This window comes from Myodes glareolus, chromosome 6, assembly GCF_982192425.1.
Source record: "Myodes glareolus chromosome 6, mMyoGla1.1, whole genome shotgun sequence".
Taxonomy (NCBI): Eukaryota; Metazoa; Chordata; class Mammalia; order Rodentia; family Cricetidae; genus Myodes; species Myodes glareolus.
This window is the reverse complement of record NC_142031.1, coordinates 99,987,041-100,010,998: the sequence shown is the minus strand read 5'-3', so window position 1 is coordinate 100,010,998 and position 23,958 is coordinate 99,987,041. Positions and strand designations below refer to the sequence as shown.

General features: G+C 41.0%; 2 protein-coding genes across 7 annotated transcripts in view; one reads left to right on the top strand and one right to left on the bottom strand.

The window, feature by feature from the left end:
• Positions 1–11,050, top strand: part of LOC146894430 (kanadaptin-like) — a 28,368-nt gene extending 17,318 nt beyond the window's left edge. For 2 of the 4 annotated variants that reach the window (XM_087907398.1, XM_087907399.1), the window contains exons 10-14: positions 1,211–1,451; positions 3,030–3,116; positions 4,841–4,908; positions 6,064–6,133; positions 8,887–11,050. In XM_087907398.1, coding sequence (XP_087763524.1) covers positions 1,211–1,451; positions 3,030–3,116; positions 4,841–4,908; positions 6,064–6,133; positions 8,887–8,936 — 516 coding nt within the window. In that variant the 3' untranslated portion in view covers positions 8,937–11,050. Of the gene's footprint in view, positions 1–1,210; positions 1,452–3,029; positions 3,117–4,837; positions 4,909–6,063; positions 6,134–8,886 lie in introns of all 4 variants that reach the window. The other 2 variants (XM_087907396.1, XM_087907397.1) reach the window with 1 other exon arrangement.
• LOC148121914 (ribokinase-like) overlaps positions 6,130–23,958 on the bottom strand; it is a 62,869-nt gene continuing 45,040 nt past the window's right edge. Inside the window, exons 5-6 of one of the 3 annotated variants that reach the window (XM_087907408.1) lie at positions 20,578–20,766; positions 6,130–8,115 (exon numbers count right to left, since the gene is read on the bottom strand). In XM_087907408.1, coding sequence (XP_087763534.1) covers positions 8,071–8,115; positions 20,578–20,766 — 234 coding nt within the window. In that variant the 3' untranslated portion in view covers positions 6,130–8,070. Of the gene's footprint in view, positions 8,116–9,475; positions 10,163–10,394; positions 18,461–20,577; positions 20,767–23,958 lie in introns of those variants that run through there. The other 2 variants (XM_087907410.1, XM_087907409.1) reach the window with 2 other exon arrangements.

Sequence of the window (23,958 nt, the reverse complement as noted above, 5' to 3'; positions counted from 1 at the left end):
GAATAAACAAAGCAGATTTAGTACTGTATATCTCTAACCCCATATTGGGGAGCCTAAGACAGTTCTGAACCAGCCTGAGCTACAGAGCCAAACTGTCTCAAAATAAACAACAAAACAATTTAAATTGAAGGACCTTGAATTATGATGAACCAAATGTCTGTAAAGTCCCAGTTACAGATTTGGAATGAGTTATATGACTTACTTAAGATGAAGTTACAGAGAGAGACATAATCCAGGTTAAAATAGAAGAAAAATGATTTCTTAAAAGGCTTTAACAAAACAAAGGATTACTTAGCTGGGTGGTGGTGGCACATGCCTTTCTTCCCAGCACTTGAGAGGCAGAGGCAGATGGATCTCAATGAGTTCAAGGCCAGCCTGGTCTACAGAATGAGTTCCAGGTCAGCCAGGACTGTTACACAGAGAAACTCTGTCTAGAATAAAAAGAGATTAAAAGAAGAAAAGATTACTTTATTTTAAAAATATTAAGGGACTAGCTTGTGGCCTGGGGCTATAATTTCTATACTTGGGAGTCAGAGACAGGAGGATCACTCCCAAATTTGAAGTCAGACTGGTCTACATACCGAGTTTCAGGCCAGCCAACACTATATAGTAAGACCTTGTCTCAAAATACCCAAGGGAGCAGGTGGGAGGACAGTACAAATGGTTTGTTTTCTTGAAAACATATATTTGATTTACTTCCCTGGAGAGTTTATAATAAATTAAAGTCCTTTGACAGCAACAGGTATAACAGGACGGAATTCCTGCTGCTATTCTCAATTGAATAATGTTCTATTTCCCTAAAAGTGTTTTATATTTGATAATCCTGTAACCCCGTGTAGCACTGAAGACTGAACCTAGGGCCTTGCATCTGCTAGGCAAGCATACCGTCACGGAGCTGCATACTCAATGCAGTGTTGAATAATCTGTGCTTGTTTTTTTGTTGTTGTTGTTTTGTTTTTTGTGCCGCAGATCCAGTGTAGGTTATTGTACGTGTTCTCAGTCTAGTGGTCTTTGGCCCTAGAAATTGCTGAAAGTGGTTACTAAGATCCATAGATGGACAAAATTCCCTGTGGAGGTCATGCTTCTAGCAGACTGGGGTTTGCTCATCTAAAGTTTGTATTGTATATATTTAACCTAACCTCCTAGAAGAAATTTGTCTCTTTTTACCATTATGCAAAACTACTTGTTCATGGTCTTATTTCCCTTGTAGAAGTTGCCGCCCAAGCGTCCAGAGCTCCCTCCAGCTTTAATGAAAATGAAGGATGAACCTGAAGTAGAAGAGGAGGAGGAAGAGGAAGAAGAGGAGGAGAAAGTGGGGGAGAAGCATGAGGAGCACATGGAGGCTGGAAGCAGTAGGCTGCCTCAGGAGATGGAGACAGAGCTGGGAACCGCAGTGCCGGACCCGAGAGCCCCCACAGATCCCTCTTGCTCTACGGAGACAGAAGGCCACGGTAGTATCTTTCTTTTCCCTATGCTTGCTGGTGGGCAGTTGTATTCATTATAGGAAGACTTGAAAAAGCAAAACCTGTTTTGCTTGTTGTTACAGAGACTCAAAGTATATGTGTATGTGAAAATAGCAGGTTTTGTTTTTTCTCTTTTTTAGCCAGCCTTAAGTCTATTGAGGCAGCTGTTGGTAACACTATTGCACTGTTAGGGGGATCTGGCCGTGTTGGTCATTGTCCTGGCTCAGACTGGTCACAGCTGGATGGGACTGTTAATTGCTTCCTTTCTTCCCTTGTCAGTTTGCATAGTACTTTCTGGTACTGTGGAAGCTAGAGGGCAGGACCAGTGCTTCTTAGGTAGATAGCTCCAGGCTCTAGGGTGCAGGGTCTTCAGCCTCTGGAAGGCAGTGGAGGGCAATAGAAATAGCTTGTGTTGTTGGGGGAGTCGCTTGGACTGATGTGACCAGCTGCTGGGAGAGGTTTCTCGTGCCCGATGAGGGGCCTTTTGTTAGGTAGTTTATGGTCTTCTGGGAATTGTTGTCAGCCTGAGTGAAATAACTTGATTTAAGAACTCAGGTTTTAAAACTTGATTTAAAAGCCTTAAAGATGAAATAATTAGTAAATCTCTGATCAATAAGGGATTATTCCAGGCTTTTGGTTCTCTTCTTATTTTTTTGAAACAGAATCATATTCTACCTGCTGTTCTACAGCCTATTTTTTCTGTGTTCTAAAAATGCTATTATTTTTTAGTTTTAAAATTGCATTTATGTTTGTATGTGAGTTTGTGACTGCCATGGCATACATGTGGCAGTCAGAGAATTGTGGGAGTTGGTTCTCTCCTTCCACCATGTGGATTGTGGGGAATCAGGCTTGGCAGCAAGTGCCTGAAGCTGCTGAGCTATCTTACTGGCTTTGTAGAACAGATAGAGTAAAAATATTATTTTTAAAATGTGATTTTCTTTTACAGAGGGTCGTAGTGGTCCAGTGTATGTATGCATTATGATTTAATTACCTTTTACTTTTTAAACATGTAAAATATTTCATCCTTTTTAAATGTTATTGAAAAATGTTAAGTGACCTTCATTGTGTGTGGCGGTGGGGCACGTGTGTTTGTGCCATGGTGTGCATGTGGAGGCAGGAGAATGACTTTCAGGAGTCAGTTCTCTCCTTCTGCCGGTGTGTGTCATGGGACTGAACTCAGGTCTGGCAGCAGGTTTCTTTACCTGCTGAGCTGTCTCACTGGCCGTATTAATTTTTGCTATTCCAAAAATGTAAATAATAAAACTTGATGCTTAATTCTGGTATATTTTTAAATATATACTTCTAGAACTTAAATTTGTAAGTTGAGAGGGATATATTTACATTTTAAGGCCTGTTGTAAGAATCACCACTAAGCTTTAAAGTCTTTTAAAGTGGGGCTTGGTGGTTCTGCTAGCCTTCTGGGGGCTCATTTACCAAAGACGTCAACATTAACGCATCTGCTGGTATTCTAACTGAATGAGTATGTAGGTGCTCTTCTTGGTTTTCCTTTTTGGACTCTACCGTGAATTAAATAACAACAATATATCCTGGCACTGTTTTTTATAGAAAACATGTCTCAACTGAGCCAAGTGGAACGGAGTAAAGATTATCCAGAGATGGGCAAAATAGCTTCATCGTGTGAGGACCCTTCAGGTAAGTCGTACAGCTGACTCCAGTGCTGCTCTGCACACAGGTGCTGCTTTTGTGACGAGGGGGTGGCAGCTACTGCCTTGGGAGACAGGACAGAAAATGGCCACATAAATGCCACAGCCAGGGCCGTACACGAGATGAGAATGCACAGAGGTTTTGTTTGGTGCCATATTTTTTCCTATTTGTTTTTACTCCTAGCCGTTTCCAGGGGCTCCCTATCTGTTCCACAGAGCATTCAATGCCTCATGCTTCTCTCTGACCAGATAGAAGAAGCCCATCCAGCATTACATCTCTCAGTCCTTACATTCTAACATGGAAGTGAATCGAATCTGTAGTGATAAATCAGTTGATAGGTTGGCTTAGAAAGGCTGCTTTTTCTGGCTTTGCTTGTTATAGTTAAAGCATGACTAGTAAAAGCAGCCTTGTCGTAATCAAGCTTATAGCCTAGCTTTGTTAACTAGAAGCTAAAAGATAATAGTGAAAGGAAAATTCCCATTATGTACATAATTCTCATATATGTGTGTGTGTGTGCGTGCAGGTGTGTGTGTGTGTATATATGCATGTGTGTATGTATGTATGTATGTATGTATGTATGTAGGCAGAAGTTTCCCTGTCCCAACCTCCTGCTCCCAAATAACTGACACGGAGACTTCTATATTAATTTTAAGTGCTTGACCAATAGCTTAGGCTTATTACTTATTAATAACTCTTATATTATAAGTTAGCCCATATCCTTTATTTACACTCTGCCACGTGGCTCATGACTTGTTACCTCATTTTGTGCATGTCCTGCTTCCTTGGTATCTGGCTGGTGACTCATCTGATTCCACCCTTCCTATCATTTTTAGTTTGGTGGTCCCACCTATAATTCCTGCCTGTCTACCGGCCAATCAGCTTTTTATTAAACCAATTTGAGTGACAAATCTTTACAGTGTACAAAAGGACTATTCCACAGCACATATATGTATATGTGTGTGTGTATTTATATGATTTATTCTATTTTTAAAATTATGTGTATGGCTGTGTGGGGATATATGTATGTGAGTGCTGCTGTTCTCACAGGCCAGAGGTGCCAGATCCCTCTAGAGCTGGGGTTATAGATGGTTGTGAGGCACCTGATATGTGTGCTGAGGACCAAACTCAGGTCCATGCAAGATTAATATATGCTTTTAACTGCTGAGCCACCTCTCCAGCCCCTACCTATTTTTAAATTTATGTATAAAACTTTAAAATGCATGTATGTATGTGTGTGATTGTATGCCACGTGTGTACAGATGCCTGCAGAGACCAGAAGGTGGCATTGGATTCCTTTGGAGCCAGATTATGGATGCCTCTGAGCTGCTTGACGAGTGCTGGGAACCAAACTCTAGTCCTCTGGAAGAGCAGCAAGCACTCTTAAACAGTTTTTAAAAAGATTTGTTTTTAGTTATGTGTGTGTGCACGTGCACGCGCACACACATGTGGGTAAGTACACATGAGTGCCAGTGCCTACGGAATCCAGAGGTGTAGGGTCCTCTGCAGCTGAAGTTACAGGTAGTTGGGAGTTGTCCAGTGTGGCTCTTCTGCAAGTGCTCTTAACCCCTGAGCCAGCTTTCTGAGCCCAATATGCATCCTAGAGTTGTAGACATGCCAGCAGGATCAGTAACAGCAGCATCCCAGGGAGCTTCTTTCTGGAACACTTACTTTTTCTGAAAATAGCTATTTCTACTTTTTTCTCCTTAAAGTAGCACCAGAGAATGAATATGAAAAAAAGAGAGATGAATTGAAGAAAAAGAAAGCTCCTGGCCCAGGCAAAGTAAGTATTACCGTGGGTCTGTGACTTGAGACCGCCTTAGAGTTTCTAGCAGCCTTAACTCCTTGTAGAAATCTGGGCTCTCCTTAATTTTCATTGTTTTAATTCTCCATCTACCCTGGTCATCTACCCTACAAGCTACCTCTTATTAATTTATTAATTTTTTCTTATCTTAGTATGCAAGGTAAAGATACTTTAGTAATGTATTATCTTCCTCCTTTATGACACAAAAGTATAATTGATGTTCTCTTGTCTAATCTTAATTTTTAAACTTATTATGGAAATCATTTACTATCAAGAGCTTCCTGCTGTGTAGATGAACCCTATTTAGCTAGATCCTTAGAGAAGGACAGCTGGGTTCTTTCTGGATTTTTACTATACCAGTGCTGTCTTAGTTATCTTAGGGATGTATCATCTTGTAACTATGGCAAGCTACCAGAAGTGGGATTGTTGGATTGTGTCTGCAGGTCCCCGTCATCCTGGGATAATTCGCACACTCAAAATCACAAATAGATAAGTTAAATAAACAAACAAACAAACAAGTGAAACCTGGGTGTGGTGGCACAAGCCTTTAATTCCAGCAGAGGTAGGGGCAGGGGGATCTCTGAGTTCCAGGCCAGCCTGGTCCACAGAGCAAGTTCCAGAACAGCCAAGGCTACACAGAGAACCCTGTTTCAAACAACCAAAAATAGATAGATAGATAGATAGATAGATAGATAGATAGATAGATAGATAAACAAATTAATAAATACTTGGTGGAACCGGTGTGGAACAGAACTTGGGAGGCAGAGGCAAGTGATCTCCGTGACTTTGAGGCCGTCCTGGTCCATGTAATGTGTTCAGGCCGGCTGAAGCTTCATGGTGAGACTTTGTCCCAAAAATAGAATAAAAGTGGAGAGCAATTGAGGAAGACACTCAACACTGAGAGAGAGTGTGCCCCCATTCATGGAAACTGTTTTCTCAGTTTTGTTTACTGACAGGAATAAGAATAATTCTTACAGCTAAAAGTCCTTGGGGTCAGACATGATGGGACATGATGGGACAAACCTACAATTGTAGGTAGGGTGTCACTGACTCCAGGGGACCCTGAGCCACTCAGTGAGACTCTGACCTAAGAAACAACTCTGTTGAGTAAAATTGTCTATTTCTTCTTTGCAGTTCCCACCCGTACTTTCTTCCAAATACCCTGAAGATGATCCAGACTACTGTGTGTGGGTTCCACCTGAAGGTGCAGTTTTTATTTTTCTTATCCTTCAAGATGTATGTGTGTGTGTGTGTGAGCGCCTACCTGTAGGTACATATGTGTACAACATGTAAACCCATTGCCCATGGAAGCTAGAAGAGAGTGTTGGGGCCCCTGGCACTGGAGTTACTGGTGTTTGTGGGCTGCCATGTACTGCTGGAACTTAACTCAAGTCCTCGGCAAAAGCAGCCAGTGGTCTTAACCTCTGAGTCATCTCTCTGGCCCCTGTTTATATTTTTGAATAGGTTATATACTTAAGAAAGTTACAAAAGTATATAGTAAGTCTCCCTTTTGATGTTACTAAAGGATACAGAAACACATCAACTGAGTAGAATTGGTGCATCTTTTAAAAAATTATAATGGTCTAGTGTGTAACTCAGTTGGTAGAGTGCTAGCCTAACATTTGTAGAGCCCTGGATTTAATCCCTAACTGCATAAACCAGGTGTGGTGGCACAGGCCCATTACCAGCACTCAGGAGTGGAAGCAGCATGGTCAAAAATTCAAGGTCATTTGTTACTACATAGAAAGTTTGAGGCCAGCCTAGGCTATGTGAGACCCTGCTTCAAAATAAATAAATAGATAAACAAATAAGCAAAAATAATTTTTGTAAACTAATGAGACAGTCATACACATTTGAACACTAACTGAGTATATGCTGTTAGAAATTACCATTGACTCTTTAAAACTCTGCATGATGTTGAATGGTAGCTTTTGGAAAGTGTCCTTATAGTCTAGACAGGTTCACAGGTAGAATGCTCTGGTAGTGGGGGTTACTCAGGGATAGCACATAAAGTAGAATTGGCCACAGATGATTAATCATTAAAGCTAGGTAAGGGATATATGGGTTCTTTAGATTTTTCTGCTTATTTTTGCAAGAATTTTAATTTTATTAACTGAAAGAAGAAAACAGATTCTACCTCATCTACTCATTTTCTCATCTAAAGATAATGAAATAGTATCAGTTTCTTATTAGTTCTTAGGCATTCCATAAAATGCCTACACAAAAGGTAAGATGTATTTCAGCACCTTATCCACACAAATGGAGGGTTTCTACTTACTATTTATACTTAGCACAATTCAGAGATCCACTGCTATTTATAGATTTCTTGTTTCTCATTTAATTGACATCATAGTTACTGATTTTTGGTTTTTATTTTTTATTGTGCATACGTGTGTGTGTACGTGTGCACTCAGACACACATATGCCATGATGTACATTTGGAACACAGAGGACAACTTGCAAGAGTCAGCTTGTCTGTCCTTCCACAGTGTAGGTCCTGGGCTTGTTGGATTTGGCAGCGAGTGATTTTTCCTACTGAGCCATCTCAACAGCTCCTTATTTGTCATTTATTTATTTGTGTATTTATTTTTATTAATTTTTGTTGTGTGTATATAATGAACAAATATGATAGAGATGGGGGTGTCTGTTCTATGGTGCACATTTGGAGATTGAGGCAGGAGGATTTTGAAATCAAAACCAGCTTGGTCACACAGGTATATGCCACTGTGTCTGGCTAAGTGTACTTTCGTTCTTTTTACAGCAGACTTTGTTATTTAAATAATTCTCTCATTGGAAATTTGCCATGTTTCTAGTCTTCTGCTGTTTATTACAAACAACTCTGTAATGAGTCATGTTAGATGAACTAAGTCAGTTTTAGAAAGACAAATATTCCATATTTGTGGGTCTGAGACTTTTCATAGACACATGAGATCATACGCTTACACATAAAAGGGGAAACTGTCCAGAGGAATGAAGGGACTAAAGGGAGGGGAGAAAGGAAAGGGTAGTGGGATTCAGGGGAATAAAAGTTTATTATATAGTCACATGAAAAACCCTGCCTAATAAAATAAAACACTATGCGCCTTTAATCCCAGCACTTGGGAGGCACCTGGATGTCTGTGAGTTCGAGGCCAGCCTCGTCTACAGAGCAAGTTCCAGGACAGACTCCAAAGTTATAGAGAAACCCTGTTTTGGAAAAAAAAAAAAAAAACTATGAAGAAAATTATTAAACACTGAAATTGAGAAAGATAAAGATTACTGAACAAAGTGAGTAAATAAAATGTATAAGGTTGGTGATAATCTGTAGGGAAAACAGTGAAGTTAAGGTCCCTGGGTCAGAGGTGTGCCCAGAATTGCATTCTAATCTTGTACTAGATTCTAGTCTTGTACTAGAATCAATTCTTGTACTAGAATGCAATTCTAGTCTTGTACTAGTCGGTGCATACATTGTAAGAAGTGATTCTTTTCCCCATAGGCCCATCACAGGTTTTTTTTGTTTGTTTGTTTGTTTTTGATGGATGGTGTTTCTAAAATACTAACAACTGTTACAACTTTAGTTTCTAGAAATATTTGCTTTTTATCCACTAATAAATGTTAAAATAGAAGTAAAAAGAAACTATATTCTGAAATTATGCCAAAAAAGTAAATTTTCTGAGCAAAGTATTGTGGCACATGACTTTAATTCCAATAATTGGGAAGCAGAGGCAGACAGATCTCTGTGAGTTCAAGGCCAACCTGGTCTACACAGCAAGTTCCAGGACAGCTAAGGCTACACAGAGAAACCCTGTCTTGAAAAATAAGCAAATAAACAAACAAACAAAAAGAAAAAAATTTAAGTAAATTTTTTGTTTAAAAGAAACTGCCTTGTTTGGCTTTTGACCTTCTGATGTCTGAATATTTTTTTCTTCTTGACTTTGGAAAAGTAAATACATTTTTTCTTTTTATCTTTTGATGTAGGTCAAAGTGGAGATGGCAGAACTCATCTTAATGACAAGTATGGCTACTAATTGGTTCAGCATCCCAAAGGAAGATCTTGTGGATCACAGGATATTTGGGATGATATATCAAGTCATGGCCAGGGAAGTTCAGATGACCATTTGTAAAATCTGGTGACTGACTTTTTCTTCTGTGTCCCTGGCTTCCTAAAATTATCTGCCTGTTGGATTTTTCTGAATTTTGTTGTTTATATTTAAGTGTTTGTGTATATATGTAAAAAGGAACCGTGTACACTGAAAATCAATACAATAAGAGACATTACCCCACTATAAAATGAGAAGGTGCTGATGATTTCCACAATGTTGACCTTAGGTCATAGCTTCTGATATAATTTAGGGGCTGTGCTGGTACCTAGTGCCATTCTGGCTGACCTCCCCCCCCCCCCCCCCAGTGAAAATGGATTGTCCAGAGGACTCAGGTTGAATGCCAAAACAGACCTTTCTTCTCAAGGAGAATAGGAGGCAGTTTATTTGTAGTCAAATGTGAGTGGCCGTGGCCAAGGGGCATGGGTTTAGGTCTGCCCAAGGGACATGGAAGTAGGTCCACCGTGGAAGTGGCTATATGAGCTTTTATTAGTATAAAACAAAAGGCGGTCATAAATCAGTGCGTGTATTAACTACGCGGGAGGAGACTGCAGGTAGGTGAGTTACCGTGGGGACGCTCTGCTGTAGCGTTCAGATGCTCTCATGACATTCTTCACTTGGGGGTTGGTGGAAGCTAGCGGTCTACCCGCAGTATGTTCCCAAGATTCATTTGTTAGAGGATATAGGATCAGACACAGAGATGGACAATAAATGTCTATCAAAGTCACCCAAAATAGCCCAACATAGTTTGTTTCTGGTTCTTCAGCATTCCAACTTTTTACAAATACAGAGTTCTAATAAGGCAGTCAGTCACTCTGGTAGAATATGCAGTTTGGTATAGTTTTTTCCCCGGAACTTCTGATAACACTTCTGTTGGTCATGCATGCAAAGGCCAGATATTTTCTAACTCCAAGATCTAACCAGCTGAGCCAACTGGCCAATTCAGATGCTGTTTTCTATGTGTCTCCTAGTGCTAGAGACGTGGTAAAGGTGAGTCTGAGCGGGCAGGCAGGCATTCTTCAGAGAGAGGAATAGCTGCAAAAGCCATTAAGGAAAAAGCCCTGGACCATATTAATATTGTTAGCCCTCGTGTTCTGGGTCTTTCTTTCCCATCTCCATCTCATGTTTACACAAAGGTAACAGGAATATTATACCTACAATTAAAATAAGAACATAGAATGAGCCAAAGAAGCAAAGGTAAATCAAGCATGATGGCACAAGCTACCAATCTCCAGCCCTTGGGAGGCAAAGGCAAGAAGATCTCCGTAAGTTCAAGGCCAGCCTAGACTATGTAGTGAGGACCAACATAGCCAAAACTACATAGAGAGACCCCGTCTCAAAATCAAAAAGGAGGAATGGTAAAGGTTGCAGACGAGGGAAACAGGCGTTTGTTTGTTTGTTTGTTTTCCGAGACAGGGTTTCTCTGTAGCTTTGGAGCCTGTATTGGAACCAGCTCTTGTAGACCAGGCTGTTCTCGAACTCAGAGATCAGCCTGCCTCTGCCTCTCGAGTGCTGGAATTAAAGGTGTGTGCCACCTCCACCCGGTGGAAACAGGCATTTTAACCAGAAAAAAACAAAAACAAAAACAAAACCTATCATCCTATTCTTCAGCTAGACTGAATATGATTTCATTTCTAGTTCGTGAGGTTTTATTTTAATGTTTGTGTTTGAAATGTTTTATTCTTTTTTATTTTCTTCAAGACAGGGTTTCTCTGTCTAACAGCCCTGTCTGTCCTGGAACTTGCTCTGTAGACCAAGATGGCCTGGAACTCAAAGATCCCTCTGCCTCTGCCTCTGCCTCCCAAGTGCTGGGATTAAAAGTGAGCACCACCACCGCCTGGCTTATTTTGCTTTTTAAATCTAGTTTTTCTTCTTGATTCTACAACCATAAACCTTGTGTGCACTGGCTTTCTCTACTTGTAGGAACAGTTGATCTTTAATGTCCAAGTTATTATAACTCTTTCTTGTGATTAGGAATGTCACTTGATTTTATACAATATCCCGACGTGGACAATCACATTAAAAAAGAAGTATGATCACAATACGGAATCACTTTGAATTCTTTCTGAGCAAAGCTGTCCTTCCCTCATACACCAAACAATAGTGGCAGGAGAAGAAACTAGAGTCCAGACTTGTGAGAAGTCAGGGTCCCACTGCACTTGCGGGCATCACTAAGCCTTCATTACTTCACAATCAGCACGGGAAGTGTGACTGTTGAACTCACTCTGTAGCATTACCCATTTACTTGCCATTGGCAAAATCTGAGTCTTGTTCTCACTTTTCTAATCCTGGCTAGCTATAGCGTGTGGTGCCTGCAAGTCTCATCTGATCTGAAAACATGGGCTCCTTAGGTGTGATCTTTTTTAAAGTGTGCATTTAGCAAATTCAGTCTGCCCTAAAATTCCCAGTCTAGTACACATATATCCAGAGAGGCTTAATTTTGTCTCAAGCATTTGGCCAATTTTGATTAAAAACACCATGATTGTTTTTGCCTTTAAGGGCTGTTTTTGCATAATTTGGATAAAAAGAATCAATCCAAAATCTTTCTAGTATCCCTAGTAAGAATCAATAATCTCAATGTCATTCCAAAGCCTTTCAGTTCTGATGGCACTGTGTTTATCATCTGGAGTTTGAGTCTGTCAAGTTGCTCCTATAAAGTGAAGTTTGAATGTTTGATAGTTTGGTTAGATCCCATTCGTTGGAATATCTGACCACATTTAACAGGGTGGATCGTCGTTAGAACTGATTATGCCAAAATAAATCTGGGTAGAGCTGTAACAGATGGATTTTTTTTTTTTTTTTTTTGAGACAGGGTTTCACCTGTAGCCCTGGCTAGACTAAATTTACTACGTAGAGTAGCCTGCTTGAACTCACAAAGATCTGCCTACCACTCCTCCTAAGGAAGAGTATTGGGGTTAGAAGTATGTGCCAACACACCTGGCCAGGTTGACACTTTTTTCTTTATACTTATTTATTGTATGTATGTGCCTGTATATGCTCTGCACTACAGCATGCGTGTAGAGGTCAGAGGACAATCGTGTGAGTTGGTTCCTTCACCTTGTGGGTTCTGGGGATTGGACTCAGATTGTTATTCTTGGCGGCAAGGGATCTCAGCTGTCTTTCCAGCCTCTAGGCTGACTCTTATCTAGGAATTTATTGTATTTTATCATTTCCAATATTGTGGCATAATGGTTATTCCGTTGTTTGGACCCAGTTACTATTCTTAGCAGGAAGACTTTCCATTGTTTTTTCTCTAGGGGTTATAGATCTAAATAGAATTACCTCCCACAAGGAAACTCCCTTGGTAGAGTTAATACAGAGCTCTGGCAATGTAAAGTCTGGAATTGTTCTTTATCCCGATAACACTGAGTAGTAAGGGAGTAGGGAACAATTGAGTTGTTCCTGTCGTGAAGATTTGGTTCAAGTACTGTAAGGAGTTTGGGTAACACATCAGAGCACCGGACTGATCTCCCAAGGTCCAGCTGAAGAGTGGAAGGAGGGAGAGTGTGAGCAGGGAGGTCAAGAATATGATGGGTTCACCCACTGAAACAGTTTGCCTGAGCTAATGGGAGCTCACCAACTCCAGCCGGACTGGGAAGAAACAAGCATAGGACCAAACTAGTTCCTCTGAATGTGGTTGACAGTGGCATGGCTGTGGTAGACTGTGGGGCCACTGGCAATGGCACCAGGATTTATCCCTACTGCTTATACTAGCTTTTTGGGATCCTATTCTCTTTGGATGTATACTTTGCTCAGCTTGGATGTGGTGGGGAGGGCCTTGGACCTTCCACAGGACAGGGTGCCTTGCCGTCTCTGAGTATTGGATAGGGTTGGGGTGGGAGGGTGTGTAGAGGGAATGGAAGGAGGGGAGAGAGTGAAAACTTGAATTGATATTTTTTAAAAATCTAATAGATAAAAGACGTTTGGCTAAGCAAACAGTTGGTACCAAAACATGACATGGCTGATGATGAAGACATGATATATTGAATCATAAAGATCGGCACTCTTCTTATCATTAAAAAAACATACAAAAGTAAACCCCAAGTATTTCAGGCAAGTTTTAAAAGATATTTTCAAAAAATTGTCTTAAAAGAGTAAGAATTAGGGCTGAGACATGGCTCTATTGTTAAGAATGATCACTGCCCAGTTTTGAGAACTAAGTTTGGATACCAGGACCCAAATAACAAGCCAGGTGCTCCAGCTTCAAGAAATCCCACACCCTCTTCTGGCCTTTGTGTCCCAAGTGCAAGGTCTGCAAAAGACAGACAGACAAGGAAACAGTGACTTCTACAGCAGAACAGGTGTAATCCAAGAAAGCCCTCATAAGGGAGCTCTCTGGATTGGGGAACCTGGTGCGGGAGAATTATCTGTATTCTGTCAATCATGTTTTAAATAAATGCTGATTGGCCAGGCAGGAGGTGTAGGCGGGAAAAACAGACAGGAAGTGGAAATGATGCAAGGAGAGCAGGAGAATTCTGGGAAGGAGGAAGCTGATTCCTCACACTCCTGCCCAGATCACTGAAGCAGCAGGATGTGAGCTGCCCCACTGAAAAAGGTACTGAGCCACATGGCTAACATAGATCAGAAAAATGGTTTAATCAAGATGTGAGAGTTAGCTAATAAGTAGCCTGACCTAATGGGCCAATCAGCATTATAACTTACAGAGATCTGTGTGTGATTTTTCTCTGGGACTAAACAGCTGGGGAGGGGTGGGACAGGACAGAAAAACCCCGAACAAGCAGGCCCGGTCCTTTCATGTTACAGAATGGCACCCACGTGGATAACTGCATCCACAGAAAGCCTGAGAAAGCTTGGGAAAGATTCGAGTAAAGCATTTCAGTTTTCAGCCGTAGCAGGAAAAAAGCTGCGCTGTTTTAAAATGCCGGCTTTCTGGGCCGTCCTGCCTGGTAAAACTCTGACTCTTTCAAGCAGGCAGTCGGGACTATGGATACATTGTTACAGCTTGCTTCCTGGAAAGGACCTTGAAATGCCTTAAGAGCTATTGAGTGTTATTTTCTCCATATTCCTTAGCAAATTAAAGACTCATGTGGTCAGAAAAAGAGAGATATATAGTAAAGAGAGATTCAAAGAGTAAGAAAACCTAGAATGGTTTACATTATGTTAAAAATATATACAGGCTAAAGGTTAAAATTCTTAGAGAAAAAAGAAAGAAAGAAAGAAAGGAAGAAAAGAAAGAAAGAAAGAAAGAAAGAAAGAAAGAAAGAAAGAAAGAAAGAAAGAAAGAAAGAACGAACAGCCTGGGAGGCAGAGACAGACGGATCTCTGGGAATTCAAAGATAGCCTGGTCTACAGAATTATTCCAGGACAAAGATATGCAGAGAACTTGTCTCAAAAAGCCAAAAGTTAAAAGTAAAAGTAAAAGAAATAGAGGTTAAGATAAAGCTGCATAAAGATGGATAATATACAGAGAATCTCGATAATGTATGTTATTATGCTCTGTTTAAATCGTTTGAATGCCGAGGAAGGAGCAACAGCAGCTAAAAGATATTGGATAATGGAAAAGTCTGCTGAACTAAATCAACCGGTTTATATCAAGGATGTGCTGACCTCTCAATGGAAGCCAGGAGATGTGCTCCGTTGGGGAAGGGGTTTTGCTCTTGTTTCCACAGGAGAAGAAAAATTGTGGATAGCATCAAGATTAATAAAGGTTAGATTTGAAGAGAAGAAACCTCTTGGAAAGGAGAAATGACAGCATCTACAATGATGATAACCATACAGGTGATAAGAAAAACATAGAATGGGGGCAGGGTTCTGTCCTTATCGCCACAGGAAAACACTCGTCTTTGAAAAATTCGATGGACCCTGGATGTTTGAATACTGACAGATGGAAAAATAACTACCCAATATGGATTATCAAGAAAACTGAATAGGTTCTGTGAGTATGAAGCTCTGGAATATACTAAATCATATTTCTGAATTTATAGAGCTGGTTTTGGAGTTGGACTCTCGACTCGGTCCGTCTCTAATTCCAAGCCTGTTGTTAAGAGAAAAACCCAGAGTTTCTGGAGTTTCTGTCTTATGTCAAGAGCCATGATATGAGACAGAAAGAAATATGAGTTTCGAAAACATCTTTGCTTTTCTTCATATCTATCATACTTTTCATTGAATATGTCTATCATACCTTTCATTGAATATATGTTTGTATATGTCTATTCAATTAATGTTTAAGTTTTCCACAATGAACAATGAGTTTTTCCTGCGCTGACATTTGAAGTTTCCAGGAAGAAGATGGGACCCCCATAACAACAACTCCACTCGGTTGATATGACATCATGATACTGATAGTGCTACTACAAGTCCTGTTTCGGGTATCAGCTGCACAGATGATTCCAACTTGGTTAGCTGAAATGGTGCACATCTTGTACAACATTCTGGCCAGACCTCCACAAAATACTCAGAGACTGTTTGCAATTTTAAAAGACATTGATCTTGAAATTTAACCATCATTTTACTTTCATAGGATCCTCCAGAAAGAACCTCACCCCCATGACAGCTGGAAGTAATTCTAGAGGACGATGTCCCCTCTCTCAGCAAAGTTTGTCCTCAGGTTTAGGAACAATATTTAGGGATTGATTATAATTAGTATACGGTTGAGAGTTGGGAAAGGAATTTTATAAGCTCAGGGATCTTTTTGAAAAAAAGGGGGGGAATTTGATAGATAATAATGGTGTTTGTGAGTTATTGTTTATAGATAATTACATCGGCATAGATTTTTGTATATGGATACAAAGTTAAATTATATTCAATATTGTATGTATGCATGCTTCTACCTGTTTAAAACATTTTTTATGTATTGATATATATTGTAGTGATATATGTGTACCATATTGCAGTGTACATTTCTACCTCTGATTAAGATACTTATATATTGTTTATGTATTGATATTTTTTGTTTACATTTGGAGGTCATTGTCCTCATTTATTGCACAGTTGTTTATTCTCTTAGTCTTTAAGTTAGATATGTGTTAAGAATTGTAGATCAATAGTCATCTATGTCTGTCATATTTATGGTTAGACTAATCAGGTTCTTTAGATACATAGAGATTATATATAAATAGTCTTTAACCTCTTCGAAGAGCTGTAGAAAATGGCATTTAATTTAATCTTAGAGTTATGTGTAGTGAGACACAATCACTCCTGGCAACACCGACCTATTCCCGAGAGATTGTTGAGCACCAAAGACACTCCACTTGGAGCTTGTCTTCTTGACAAAACCGGCCTCTGGGCAAGGAACTGCCCATACCTCAACTACTGACAAATACATGGTATCTGGAAATGGATAAGCAGAACTGTCAAATCTTACCAAGACAGGGTAAGACGGTTTTGAAAAATCTCTTGCCTGTTAAAATCCAGAAATGGATAAAATCCAGAAATGGATAAACAGAACTGTTAAATCTTGCCAAGACAGGGTAAGATGGTTTTGAAAAATCTCTTGCCTGTTAAAAATAATCTGTCAGCTATTCTAGGCCTTAGTCAAAGTTGGATGCTTCAACGCTGCAAATAGGTCTTTGGTGATTGCCCAGGTAGCCAGTTGTCTCTGTGATTTGTTGCATGTTTTGGAAGTTCTTTGATTGCACTTCCTAATTGTAACAGGTAACATTATTTCCCTTCTCGGATCTTCTATGGGGTTGAAGACTAGATAAATGTAGCTACTTTCCTCTCATGACTTGGCCAAGTCATTTATTATATAAGACTTTAGCTAGTTAGAATAGGATATTTGTACTTATTGTATATAATTTTGTAGGTTTGTACTTACTGTATATAATTTCATAGTAGGCTTAGAACTCTCTTACTTAAACAAAAGGGGGAGGTGCTGTGGGCGTACCTTCCACTCCTTCAGCCAATAGTCGCTGAAGTACGAGCCCACAGTGCTGCGGGAGCACCTTCCGCTCCTTCAGCCAATAACCACTGAAATACCAGCCCACTGGGGCGTGGTATATTTCTCTTTAGAAAAGAGCAGCAAGCCTTGGCTCGGCCTCTTGGTTCTGGTGCTTGGTTCCAGCTCCTGCTCAAGCGACTTGGCTCCTTTCCTGACGATTTGTGTATATGTAAGTTTTACCCCCCCCCCGAAATAAATACCCCTTTAAAACCTAACTGGTGTGGGATTGATTCGCCATTATTTGGCGCCCAACGTGGGGGCAGCTCTGGCTGCTGAAGACCAGGGATAGCCCTGGGGAGAGGGTAGGGGAGGGGGTCAAAGCTTCCCTCTTTGTCTGAGATTGCCCTTAATGAGGATGCTGGGAGCAGTGAGCATGACCCTGGTCATGGGTTCAGCAGGTGGCAAGATCTAGGGAAACAAGCCACTTCAGGTGTAGAAGTGCTGATTACTGTAGTTTTGGGGAATTATTACAATTTAACTAAAATAAAGGTGTTTTATGAAATGGTATGGTCATGGCCAGTAAGTAGGATTAATTCTTTCCAATAGAAATTTTCCTGCTGCTAATGCTGGCGTCCTGACTTAACTCAGTGAGAAAACAGACAGCCTTAGCAGTGAAACGTGTAACTAAGTAATAAAATCTAATGTTTCAGGAGCCTCATTCGGGCAGTAAAGTTTTTGTTCTCTAAGTCCTTTTCCCCCTTACAAAGCTATACAGAGAAACTCTGTCTCAAAAAACAAACAAACAAACAACAACAACAAAAATTTAAGACCTTATTGTTGGAAGAAGTGAGTTAGATTTTACTCTTCCATTAGAGCATCATTTAGTTTTGACCAAAGGAAGCCAATAGCCTTTCATTATAGTAAAATCATTTAAGGTTTATCTTTTACAAACGTTGTGGCCTGGCAGGCCTTTTGCAACATGCTTTCTGGTTTTGGCCATATCTTTCCTTTTCTATTTTAGAACAATCTTTTCCTTTCAGGGAAAAAAAAATCTGTATTTTATATCTTAAAATCTTTTCTTAAAAGTTTTTTCAAACTTAAAAAAACTTTAACTTAAAAACATTATACCTTTCTAATATTTGCTGGTTCTTCTATTTTTCTTCACAAAGTTTCTCAATCTAGGTCATTTCCTTAACAAAAATAACTGTACTTAAGTGAAAACCCAGGAAGTTGTGTGTAAACTGGAAAAAAATGGACATTATACCTTAAATATCTAACAATAATGACAGGCAAATTTCTGCTGATGCTTTTATTTTCTCCTACCAGCAAATTTAAATGAAGTTCTTAGGTTTGTTTGTACCTTATGAACTAGGATGAATTTGTACTAAGTTTGAATCAAACTATTGGAGGCCAATTTTGTCAACAAACCAAATGCCTCAAGATGAGGGAATGCAAAAGACAAACACACAGGCACAGAGAGATGCTGGGATCTGGTGGGCTGGGCTCTCCGAAGAAGAGACTGCAGGACTCTGGAAGTGTCTGTCATCTCAGGTTGAACAGGGGGTGGGGTTATTGGATAGAGCTGAATTCAGGAGGCATGTGGACAGAGTCTCTGTGGGGAAGCAATCTTCAGCCATCATATCCAGGAGGAGAAAGCTAAGGTGGACATTTTCTGATCTGCCTGCCTCTGCCTGGGATTAAATGTGTGCACCACCATCAGCTGGCTAGCTCTTTTTTCTGATATTACACAATTTTTGTTTCCCTCGTTAGGCAATCATGAACCATTTTCCCAGCATGTCCCTGTCATTTCCCCTGGCAGCTGTGACTTGCTATTTCACGCACTTTCCTGAACACAGTGCTTTCTTGCCAAAGCTCCTGTGTGGGAAATGTGAGCACCTTTGGAGCCACGGCTCCGCTGCTTACTAGAGAGTAAAATGAGGGTGACAACACATCTGCTTCATGTAATGTTTGCAAGGATTCGAGGAGACACATGTAGGAGACACAGAAGTCTGCAAGGACGTTAGCGGTTAGCATCTGAAGGATTTTGGTCCTTGTACACCCATGTTCATCGCTGCAGTTTTCAAGATACACAGGACATAGGCGAACAGATGAAGGAAATGTAGTGCAGATGCGCAATGGACCATTATGCAGTCAGGAAGAAGGATGAAACCATAACGGTGGCAGGAAAATGGACATGACTGCAGATCATGTTAAGCAAAACAAACCAGACTCAGACGAGAGCCATGTTTTCTCTTATATGCAGAACCCGGTTTTAAAATTGTGTGAGTGTTTGTGTGTGTGTGTGTAACTAGAAAGGATAATGAGGAGGAGGAAGAGATGTCCAGAGAGGTGGGAAGTAGAGTGGTGAAATGTGTAATAAGAAAGCAAAGGAAAGGACGGACTGCGGGAAAAGAGTCCAGCAGAAGCGTGGAGTGCGTGTGGGGGGAGAGTTCATGAGAACAAAGTGTACTGCGACTGGGTGACACGCGTGTGAAGATGCTGTGTGACTATGACACATGTGTATAAAGATGCTGTGTGACACGGGTGTGAAGATGCTGTGTGACGTGTGTGTGTGAAGATGCCGTGTGACACATGCATGTGAAGATGCTGTAATAAAACCTATTAACTTCTGTACTAATCTGAAGACTAAACAAAAGAAAACAAAACAAAGAATGTCATCCAGTGAGCCTTGTTTGGTGTGGGAGGTCCTTCTGTCTATGAATAAAGAACTGCTTTGAGCCTATGGCAGGGAAGAACAGAACTAGGCTGGATGCTGGGAGGAAGAAAGACGGAGTCAGGGAGACACTATGGAGCCACCAGAGATAGACACTGGGAATTTTACCCACTAAGCCACCGCTACATGGCGATACACTGATTAATAGAAATGGGTTAAATTAAGATGTAAGAGTTAGTCAATAAGAAGCTAGAGCTAATGGGCCAAGCAGTGTTTTAATTAATATAGTTTCTGTGGGATTATTTTGGTTTTGGGCGTCCGGAACAAACAAACAAGCCTCTTCCAACACTTGTTAACCAGTGAACCTTGTTAACCAGTTAACCTTCTTAACCAGCGAGCCTTGTAACCACTAAGCCTTGTTAACCAGCGAGTCTTGTAACCACTGAGCCTTGTTAACCAGTGAGTCTCATAACCAGTGAGCCTTGTAACCAGTGAACCTTGTAACTAGAGAGCCTTGTTAACCAGTGAGCCTTGTAACCAGTGAGTCTTGTAACTAGAGAGCCTTGTTAACCAGCAAGCCTTGTTAACCAGTGAGCCTCATAACCAGTGAGCCTTGTTAATCAGTGAGCCTTGCCATTCCTGCCACCAAGAAGCTCATAAGACATGGCTGTGTTTACTGCTGTAGTTTTAGTTCCAGCCTTCTTCTTCATATGTTCCTGGCATCCAGAGCATGGCTGCCACACAATAGGTGGTCAGCAAATGTTTATTTACTGAATGAATGTATATAGGAAATACAGCAATATATTCTGGATATATTACTGAATGAATTCATATAGGAAACAGCAATATTTTTCCTTAAGGAAACCGAGGCTCAGAGAGGGTTGGCGACATAAAGTCTCCCAGTGATGGTTCTCCTGCCTGGCTGTCTTCTGTCACACCCTGCCTAGGTCTTACCTCTTCATCTCAGTTTTCAGAAAAGGCATTTTTGCTATTAGATGATTTCCAGGTGCTAACATGATTTAGAGTGGAAAGGGTTCTTCAAACTTGGAACCTACCGTGGTATCCACAGCCTTGACTGCTTCTGTGGGAATGTGCTTTGGAACAGGCTCGGTCTGCGACAGTGTCACGCATCCTGAAGCTCCTAAGGTAATGACCACGACCTGGCAGCCCCGTTCTAGGAGAACCAATGCAGCCTTCCCAGCCTCGGTTGGGTTACTCACTGTGAGGCCCGTTAAAATCTCAGCCTGGTAACACAAGGAAAGAAACCGCGGTCAGAATAAAGCAACTGAGATCTACTGCAGATTTGCCCTTTTCGAAAACGTGTCTCAGTGGTTGAAGGCACATGTTTCGCTGGCGGAGGACTAGGGTTTAGTTCCCAGCTTCCTCATGGTGGCTTGCGATCACTTGTAACTCCAGTTCCATAGGATCCAGCTCCCTCATCTGGCCTCCACAGGCCCCAGAACATGCATATATGCAGGTAAAACACTCAAATGCATAAAATAAATCTAAAAGTATTTTTTAAATTCTTGGAACAACTGGGGAAATTAATGTGATTTGTGTGTTAGATGACAATACAGAATTAGTGATAATCTTACATGTGACAAGAGTGTCGGGGTCCTTAGGAGAGGCACACTGAAAAAGTTAGGGGTACTGTGCATTATCTACACCTCACTTTCAACCAAAACAAAATATTTGTTTTTACTTTTTTTAAAAAAAATATTTTTAATGGTTTATTTAACTTTATTTTATGTGCATTGGTGTGAAGTGTCAGATCCCCTGCAACTTGATCTTTAGACAGTTGTGAGCTGCCATGTGGGTGCTGGGAAGTGAACCCGGGTCCTCTGGAAGAGCAGTCAGTGCTCTTAACCACTAAGCTATCTCTCCAGCCCCCTGTTTTTATTTTCCAATAAAAACAGAAAAGAAATATGCACTGGGGGTGGGAGAATATAGTAGTGTGGACACTCACAGTGAGGGGAGACTGTTTGCTGTATTGCTTTCTCAGCTCTTCTGGGTATAGAACTGGGAAGGGCAAATGCAGTCTCTGAAAGGAAGCAGGAATGTGGGGAAGTGGAGAGCAACGGCTACCAGTGACTGCACAGATGCTGTGTCTGTGAACACGGGCACCTAAGGATGCCATTCCCGTACCTGTGAACATGGGCACCTAAGGATGCCATTCCCGCACCTGTGAACACGGGCACCTAAGGATGCCATTCCCGCACCCGTGAACACGGGCACCTATAGATGCCATTCCCCGGCCTCTCCTGGCCTGGTGTCCCTCTCACGCTGCTGCAGACCACTGAAAGCAGAAGAGCCCTCTGTGACCTTCCTTAAATCACATACAATAAACAAGGAGGGCTTACGCAGGCTCAGCATTTCTCCTGGAACAGACAAGCATCTCGGGCTGAAACAGGGCTGAGAGGTGCCCCTCTTGCGTCTCTGGGGTGCTCCTCTGCTTGTGACCCGCACTTTTAAAAAAGTACTCAAGGAATTAGATAGTACTTTTTGACTCAGTGTGTCTAACTGAATTTTCTTTTCCATATGATCGCTTAACCATACACTATGTAAGACTGCATGTATGCCCTGTGTATAGTCACTGTGAATGTGCCCAAATGAAACCCATTTGTTATATGAAAGCAAAAAGTATGCAAATAGGCTGCAGAGGTGGCTCAGTGGGTAAGGCACTTGCCGCTAAGCCTAATGACCTGAGTTCAATTTCCAGGACTCAACTGGTTGAAAGAGAATGCTGACTCCCCTGAAACTTCCATACACGTGTCATGGCATGTGAGCATGCATGGACATGCACACTCATACAATGTATAAGAAACTTTTAAAGTGTATAACCAAGTTATGTATTTTCTGTATTACACTTTAATCATATCTTATATTTTCTTAAGAATGGGACTACATTTCACTTTTATTTGCTCTGATCACGCCCAAATGAATTTTTTGTTGTGTAAAACCCATTCCTCAAGTGTCGGCTCATTCTTGATCCCAACAGCAAAGGTTTCCTGAACTTGGCCAGGTATCTTCTCTTTCTGTCTTCTGGATGTTCCCTTTCAGTCTGGATTTGCTGTGCTCTGAGACCATCTTCCAATTTTAAGTATTTACTTAATTTGTATGTGTATGTGTGTGTGTGCCTGAGTGTATGTCTGTGTACCAAGTGTGTGCAGGAGCCTAAGGAGGCCAGATTAGAACACTGGATCCCCTGAACCTTAGTTAAAGATGGTTGTGAACTAACAGGCTGGTGCTGAAAACAGAACCCGAGGCCATTGTCTTTTTTTGTAATTATTTATTTTTATTTTATGTGCATTCGTGTTTTGCGTGAATGTATGTCTGCGTGAGGGTATCAGATCCCCTGGAGACAGAGTTATAGGCAGTTGTGAGTTGCCATGCAGTGGTGCGGGAGAATTGTCTGTAATCTGTCAATAATATTTTAAATAAATGCTGATTGGCCAGGCAGGAAGTATAGGCAGGAAAACCAGACAGGAAGTAGAGGTGATGCAATGAGAACAAGAGAATTCTGGGAAGTAGGAAGTTCCCTCCTCCATTCCTGCCCAGATCACTGAAGAAGCAACATGTGAGCTGCCCAGCTAGAAAAGGTACTGAGCCATATGGCTAACATAGATAAGAACAATGGGTTAATATAAGCTACAAGAACTAATAAGAAGCCTGACCTAATGGGTCAATCAGCTTTATAACTTATAGAGATCTCTGTGTGATTTTGGGTTGGGGGCCTAAACAGCTGTGGGAACCGGGCAGGACAGAAAATATAAACAAACAAGCCAGCCTTCATGTTACAGATGGCACAAACAAGCAGGCACCCGTGTGACAAATGGCCAACTGCTCATGTTACAATGTAGGTGCTGGGAATTGAACCCAGGTCCTCTGGAAGAATAGTCAGTACTCTGAACCACTGAGCCATCTCTTCAGGCCCAGACCTTTTATCTTAAAAAATAAGTTTTGTGTTAATCTGTTTTCCCAGGACCACTTCTGTTTGCTAAATTCACTGATCCATTTTTGAGACACTCACTGATATCTTCTAAAAAAACCTCCGAAATTGGGGCTGGAAAGATGGCTCAGCAGTTAAGAGCACTGACTGATCTTCTAGAGGTCTTGAGTTCAATTCCCAGCAACCTCATGGTGACTCACAACCATGTACAATGAGCACTGGTGCCCTGTTCTGATATAAAGTTGTACACGCAGATAGAGCACACATACACACATACACACACACATACATACACAATAAATCTTTAAAAATGTGTTTAAAAACATTGAAATCTCTGTTAACAACTCCTCTACCCCATATATGTTCATGTATGTGCATATGTGTGTATGTTTGAAGAAGCCCAGGCTACAAAGACAAGTCATGTGTAAGTGTTCTGACCCATTCTGCTCCAGGAAACACTAGTATCAACTATCACACATATGAATGA